This window comes from Glandiceps talaboti, chromosome 5 (genome assembly GCF_964340395.1).
Source record: "Glandiceps talaboti chromosome 5, keGlaTala1.1, whole genome shotgun sequence".
NCBI classification, from domain to species: Eukaryota; Metazoa; Hemichordata; class Enteropneusta; family Spengelidae; genus Glandiceps; species Glandiceps talaboti.
Window position 1 is genome coordinate 9,737,410 of NC_135553.1, and position 7,461 is coordinate 9,744,870.

The 7,461-nt window shown below is 36.3% G+C and overlaps 1 protein-coding gene across 1 annotated transcript; it reads left to right on the forward strand.

The window, feature by feature from the left end:
• Window positions 1–2,939: 2,939 nt before the first annotated feature.
• Window positions 2,940–6,452, forward strand: LOC144435012 (BMP-binding endothelial regulator protein-like). Its single transcript, XM_078123546.1, has 4 exons — window positions 2,940–3,147; window positions 3,671–3,918; window positions 5,174–5,466; window positions 6,328–6,452. The coding sequence occupies exons 1-4, from the start codon at window positions 2,940–2,942 to the stop codon at window positions 6,332–6,334; spliced, it is 756 nt and encodes a 251-aa protein (XP_077979672.1). The 3' UTR covers window positions 6,335–6,452.
• The last annotated feature ends 1,009 nt before the right edge of the window (window positions 6,453–7,461 follow it).

Below are 7,461 nucleotides of genomic sequence, written 5' to 3' on the forward strand. Positions count from 1 at the left end.
TTATTTCTCAACCAAACATATGACAATATGATTTTAGACGTGACACAACTACTCAATGTTTGTTTTCGTTATATCGATATTTCAGAATATTGATTCCTCAATTTCCCAGTCCTTCAAAATCGTTTGCCTCTGACCATAAATACACCTGCAGGATTGAGTCACATTGGTATATTTTGCCAACTTGATTATGAAGGCAAGGAGATAGCATTTGAAATTTTGAAACTATCATAGCTACCATCGCTGTTTGCAATAATCTACATTGTACGCTTATACCTCTAAGCCTTGATAATTGTTTCTTACAGTTTTAATACATGTACACCGTAAATTAAAACAACAGCAGTAAAGCAAGTCATGATTTCATGGACAAACTGGTGTTTACTTACTACTGAAAATCATTTAGTAACAGATTTAGATAGTCCCTAGATGAATACTGTATCGCTACTTCAGAATCAGACTCAGATTCAGTGCGTTGAAATAACCAATACTGGTAAATGATCAACGGAAGATGAAGGCGAAACACATATTAGTCGCACTGTATGGATGCCTTGAAGGCATCCACCGATCAAGATGTGACAGAGGGAGGTTGGGGCTTGACTAGAAGTAAATGCAAATACGTTGCTTCGTTGTCTTCAAAATGTAAAAAATTCACTACACTGCAGCTGGACAGCTGTCAATCAAACAAATTCAAACTACGTCGAGCCAGTTATACCGGCGATATAATACGTTTGATTGGAAATTCTGAAGTAATTTCTTCACCCATCGAAATACGATTTATGCATATTTGTGCTTAGAACACTTACAAATCGTATGTTGAAAAATTTAGGTAGCTAAATCATACAATATAGTGAGTGTAATAGACACATTCGGTCTGAGTTCCATTCCATTTGAATATCCCACCATTATGGCAACTCTCGCAAGTCCACGTCCTTTTTAAGTACCCGGTTTTAAGAGAGGCATTCAGTTTGTATCTGGTTCTGTTTTGTCTTAGTCTGTTATTGTTCTCGTAAGGGCAACCTTAGTTAATTCTAGTGTTTTTCACCGTAACACCTTAAAAATGGTGGGTCGGTATGTCGGATAAGTTTAAGCTTCAGTCGATTCAGTACAGTGGGTCATGAACCTGTTACATAAAAATAGAAAGTGACGCTCTTAGGACAAGGCTAGGACGGTTACATAGATATTAACATTTTCACCTCTATTTGTGGAAAACACAGTAGTTTATCTTACGCGGTATACATCCTATAAAGTAAATGTCATGGGGCAGGGTTTGCTCTCACTCCAATGCATCACATTTGCATACCACGCTTACGTTGCCATGGCCACGCAACACGTTGAATGTATATATAGCTGCCATCCACGTAACATTTTCGGTAGACAACAGTTACTGTACGTATAAGTGGTATCTAACTTCTACCAAACGAAAAAGCTTTCACTTCGAAGATGTTCAGTGTGAAATTGCTATTGGTAGCGTCATTGGCGTGTTCTCTCGCCACTTTGGTGTCATCTAGAGTTTTTTCCATGAAAAAGGTAAACTATTTAAAGTGGGTGAATGAGTGAATATTGCTTGTGATAAAATAGTATACAGAAATCTCTTGGACAAGGGTTATCGTTTACAGTTTATTGAAGTGGTTTTCATATAGTCACATTACGGTATCTGATTTATAAAATTCACTAAATTTGATTCAGACTTTCGTTCAAATTGTTGACATCTGCAACTATATGTGGTTCATATTGTACATCAGTCTAATATTGCAACGACTCAGTCTTCACAAAAAGAGGGGAGAACAACCAATAAACAAAGAATGAGCATCAATGGTCTGGTAAAACTGAAGAAAGAATGAAAAAATCGTAGCATAACAGCACAATTTAGAGTTATCTTGCAAATATTAGTACAGTAATATGAAAAAGATAATACACAAGTTTTATTTCATAAACAAACACGAAGTCTTGCCCATACTATATATCCTTCTTTCTCTTTCACATTGATGCGCAGGGCCACAAAAGACAATATCTACCTCTTGGTTTTACTTTACCAAGCGATGTGACTCTTCCTCCGGGAGAAGGTTTGTAGTTTCAATTACTTTCTTACTATGTAGATCCGAGTAATTTATGTCGAGCAAGTTCGAGTTCTTGTCGTCACTACCAAGCAAATCCAATTCCAGCTAACCTGAAACAGGAAATTGAATGACTCGATAAAAATAACATTTTATATCGTCTGATTCGACAGAAATCTTACTAACATTTCACCATCTGACTCTATAAAAATCTTACTAACATTTCACCGTCTGACTATAAAAATAATACGAACATTTCACCGCCTGACTCTATATAAATCATACTAACATTTTACCGTCTGATTCGACAAAAATCTTACTAACATTTCACCGTCTGATTCTATAAAAATCATACTAACATGTTACTGTCAGACTCGACAAATATCACATTAACATTTTACCGTCTGACTATCATCGTGCCTAAAATGTCCTTTGCGGTGTTCATTTGATATCTGTATGGCGGCACGTGTAGTTCATTTAACTTCGACAAAATGTAGCAAGAAACTGTACCCCATTAAATCTTGCTATCTTAAAGTGTAGCTTGTCGAGTTTCTTATTGGTTTCTGCGTGGTTGTATCAAGCAGAAAAGCTGCAATTGCAAGGTATTGTGAAATTCGCTGTAAGAGAGTTAAGGCAAAGAAATGTAGCAATATGTCGGAAAGATATTTGTTGCGTCAGACAATAAAACATGTCAGTGTCGGCGAAATTTTTTGTTGACTGACGACTTTCTGTTTGAGGTTATCTGTACAGTATATACATTTGAAAAGAAACTAACCAATCGACCATTCGTTTGCAACAGATCCAGTGGTTAAGGTGATAACAGGAGTTCAGTGTTTTTCAATTAGTTATACAATTCAAGACGAAGTTGGTACATACGAAAATGGAACCATGGAAGTCGCCGTATTTCCTCAAGATAACCCACCAGAAACCCTAACTTTTGAAAACGTGACTGCGAATATCAACTCCGTCACTGGTTTTACAATTTTTCAGACGTCTTTTCCCAATCTCCTTAATTGTACTAATTATAATTTGACTGCGTACGTCTATTCGGCAAATAGGAGTATCTTTGAGCGAACATCCAGCGTCGTCGCAACTGGTAAGTTTTGACTTTAGAACTATAGACTCACGTACACATGACACAAAAACTAACAGGTTGATGTAAAGAAAATTCAAATGCTAAATTCCCCTACCTGTGTTACTAAATAAACTGTGCGAGTGATCATGTCTATGTCAATCATTATACCGCATTAAAAATGACGTCATTGCTTCCATCCTTATACATTTGCTGTTAGAGAACGCAGTTGCTAATTTGAAACAGACACATACATACATACATACATACATACATACATACATACATACATACATACATACATACATACATACATACATATGTGTATATGTATATGTGTCTATATATATATATATATATATATATATATATATATATATATATATATATATATATATATATTACAATATACAGATATACAAATACGTATATACACACACGCAACTACAAGAATTGTTAGTTTATTACTATGTTGGTATCAAAAAACCATGCATTGCACCTGTGCCATTTACAATATACTGATTAGCTGGTTCTTCTATTCTCATAGCATGTGGTTGTGGGGGTGGCAATGGAGATCCCCATTATCACACGCTCGACGGACGGAAGTTTAATTTCAATGGAAATTGCACTTATGTCCTGCTGAAAGATTGTGAGAACAATCCACCACACTTCGAAATACAAGCTAAGCATGGGATGTTAGTGAACAACAAGGCTCGTCGCATCGTTGGCGTTCAAATCATCACAACTAATCCTAGGCTGCATGCAGTGGCTTTACACGAACATTCTAGGGTTACGGTACGTTTGGTGTTAACTATATATGATTTCACCATGGGGGAACTATTGCAACCTCAGACGACTAAATAGTTAGTTAGTGGTCTGAGTTGCAACACACTATCTAACACGTGTAAGGGGCAAGCTTAATAGTTAAATGTAGTATAAAAAAAACTAATTCGTTTACTGGAGGGAAGGTGAACAATTTTTCGTTCAGATGGAATCTGTTTTGTAGCCCTAAATACTATATTTTTTCCCCTAAAAATGTCGTATCAAGAAATGGAAGAATTTTCGCATTGGGCGTAAAAGAATTGTGTGGTTCAAATCACATTCAATTTTAGAAAAGGTGGGGTAGGTAGATTTTTTATTTTATTTTTAATTTTTTTTTTCATATGTGACTCTCTAGTTCGGGTAGTTACGTTTTCCGTTGTTTTCCATATGGTCTCTGTGCTATTGGTTTCTTGTCATCAGATATGCAGCCATTACAGATTGGAAGAATAGTTTTACATATTGTCTTTTGAAATTTTTTATTGAGACTTCACTATTTTCGCGATTTTATACTTTTTTTCTCGAATACGTAAAATAAGTTTAGGGTCGACGTGTGATAGGTCGTAATAAAAAATTGTATGGTTCCGGTTGCGCTCAATTTTACAATATATGAAGTAGTTTTATTTTGTTTTTCTGCGTGAGTGTCTGTTTCAGATTTTCCATCGTTTTTCAAATGGTCTCTGTCGTTTACTGAGTTCTCTCTATCAGATACATAGCCATTACAAATTGGAAGAACATTTTTAGGGTGTCTTTTTCAGTTGATGGCAGTTTATTTCTCGTGAGACTTCACAATTTTTGCCATTTTATTACTTTTTTTTCTCGAATACGTAAAAAAAAAAGTTTAGGGTGGGCAGTGAAAAGCTAGGCGGGGGTCGGGTAACCGGGACCAAACATTATTTTACGCCTAGGCACAAAATAAAACTATTGTTGTTACCTGTAATAGATTACACGAGTGAATAATAGTGACCTTGTTGTGTAGAATATACTCACCATGCAACCAATATAGTGAACACACTGAATGAGGTTGAATTTGAGGAAAGCAAATTTGCTTTTAGAGACACCACCCTACTGTAAGCGCAGTTACATCAAGCGTCATTGATCCAACCTTGTATCTTCTAAATCTGTCAACATGTTGTAACACTACTTTGTTTGCGTACCGACTCAAAACTATGTTCAGCTCACTTCATATTTTCTCTCTTTCATGTAATCCGTGACCGTTTGGAATGAATAGCTTGATGGAAACACCTACAAGGATGGTACATTTACGTTGCCGAACTTGAGTCTTGAAAATACCAACATCCCCAACACTAAGTTACTCTACCTGAACGACCATGGACTGTGGGTAACTTACGGAGAGCACACTGTCGAGGTTGGAGTGGTAGAAGACACGGAAAGTCTCCGGGGACAGCTTTGTGGTATGCTAGGGAACAGTAATGGCGATCCCGACGACGACTTTGTCATGCCCGATGGTTCTCGAACCGATGACGCAACAGAGTTTGGAAACTCTTGGAAGGTACCAAACAGGTAAGGATCTCATACACTGAATGCAAGAATGTAGAAAAGTGTATAGGCTGTACAATGGATAAACATTTGTTTTACTAGTAAGGCCTACTAAAAAATATGTGTGGTTAAGCGACCCTGATTTTTTTTATACAGCCGAGAAAAAAAATTGCAAAATCGCGAAATTTGTGAAGGCTCGCAAGAAACAGTGGATGCGGAAACTGGCAGCAACTTATAAAGTGACAATATGACACTGTTTTTCCAATTTGTAATGGCTGTACATCTGATGGGAGGAAACCAATAACACAGAGACCATTTGGAAAACAATGGAAAACATAACTACCTGAACTAGACACTCACACATGAAAAAATATGTACCTACCCCACCTATTCTAAAATTGAGCGTAATCTTAACTACACAATTTTCTAAGGCCTAAGCTTGGGTCGTAGTGTTAAGTTCGCGGGCGCGGGAAGGGGGGGGGGGGTATGAAGGGTGAGACACCTCCATGGATAATAATACGAGGATTACATTTGGATTTAATATATGAAAGTACATGTAATATCCTGTAGTGGTATATGAGAAGGATAACATTTAGCATAGAGTACAAAATTTATTGGCACACTTTCTGATTTCTATGAAGATTTTTTTTAAAGATCAAACAAAATTTGTTCGAGTGACAGGCAAAATGACGTTGTATTTTCAGTATTTATACTGCGAGACTGGCGTTAACTTCATTATTATGGATCCGTATATTCATCAAATTCTCATTCTCTCTCTCTCTCTCTCTCTCTCTCTCTCTCTCTCTCTCTCTCTCTCTCTCTCTCTCTCTCTCTCTCTCTCTCTCTCTCTCTCTCTCTCTCTCTCTCTCTCTCTCTCTCTCACAGTTGCTAATAGGATTACCAACACCTGATATTTCGACATGTAATAACAACAGAAGATATGACCTCGCATAATCAAATGTTTGCTTAGCTATAATAGGGAATAGCAAAATACATCATTTATCAACGAGTACATACTGAAAGTAATGGAGAAATGTTCAAAAATCGAGGATTTGAGATTTCGTCAACATGCAAACGATATGGATTTATTGCGATATGGAGATTATTGTATTATGATAATTATGTATAAGAGATAAAACATTAGAAAATTAAAAACTGTTAGGCTAATTCATTCGTTGTTCATTATTTCACATCAGTTCATTTATACGCCGATCTAACACAGCTCCATTTAGAAAGAATTGTTTTCTCCAGACATATTCACGGACTGATAGCCTCCGCATTTCAGTCAATGGAAACACTAACGTATTGTTGACATTTTCCTTTAATTTCTTGTTTAATTCGTTTTATCAGAGGGGGAACGGTGGTGGTCTAATTAAATTTGCTGTGGTGTACTTTAGACCGTAGTTTAGAATTAAATAAATGTAATTACTACGCAACTATATATTGAGTTGAATTGATATTTATTCCACCAGAAAATGAAAATAAAATATATATTCTTTGAAAGAAATACAAAGCAGAATTCTGGTGACGGCCAAGTCATATCACCCATGTTTTAGTTTTCGCATTAGTATAATCTTGTCACTGGAGCTGGATAGGTTTCAATAGGGCCCTTCTTTCGTTCTGAACTACCTCTTCCTATAACTCTGCCAGACAACTGTTTGTTTATCACACCTACATTTTATTGCAATTCAAATCCAAAGAGGGCCTATAATTCTGCAGTGAACAGACAATACTAGTCCTACTGTATAATACCATTAATTACGGGGAGTTATGTTATAGGATCTGTATGTATGTATGTATGTATGTATGTATGTATGTATGTATACATACTATGTATGTATGTATGTATGTATGTATGTATGTATGTATGTATGTATGGATGGATGGATGGATGGATGGATGGATGGATGGATGGATGTATGTATGTATGTATGTATGTATGTATGTATGTATGTATGTGTCTGTCTGTCTGTCTGTCTGTCTGTCTGTCTGTGGACACGATATCTCAAAAACTACTGG

What these genes read in the sequence shown, in the direction of transcription:
- LOC144435012 (XM_078123546.1), top strand. Translation starts at nt 2,940, where the DNA reads ATGGAAGTCGCCGTATTTCCTCAAGATAACCCACCAGAAACCCTAACT. An exon ending in ATCCAGCGTCGTCGCAACTG is followed by an intron (nt 3,148 to 3,670) that starts GTAAGTTTTGAC and finishes CTATTCTCATAG; the next exon opens with CATGTGGTTGTGGGGGTGGC. An exon ending in ACGAACATTCTAGGGTTACG is followed by an intron (nt 3,919 to 5,173) that starts GTACGTTTGGTG and finishes TGGAATGAATAG; the next exon opens with CTTGATGGAAACACCTACAA.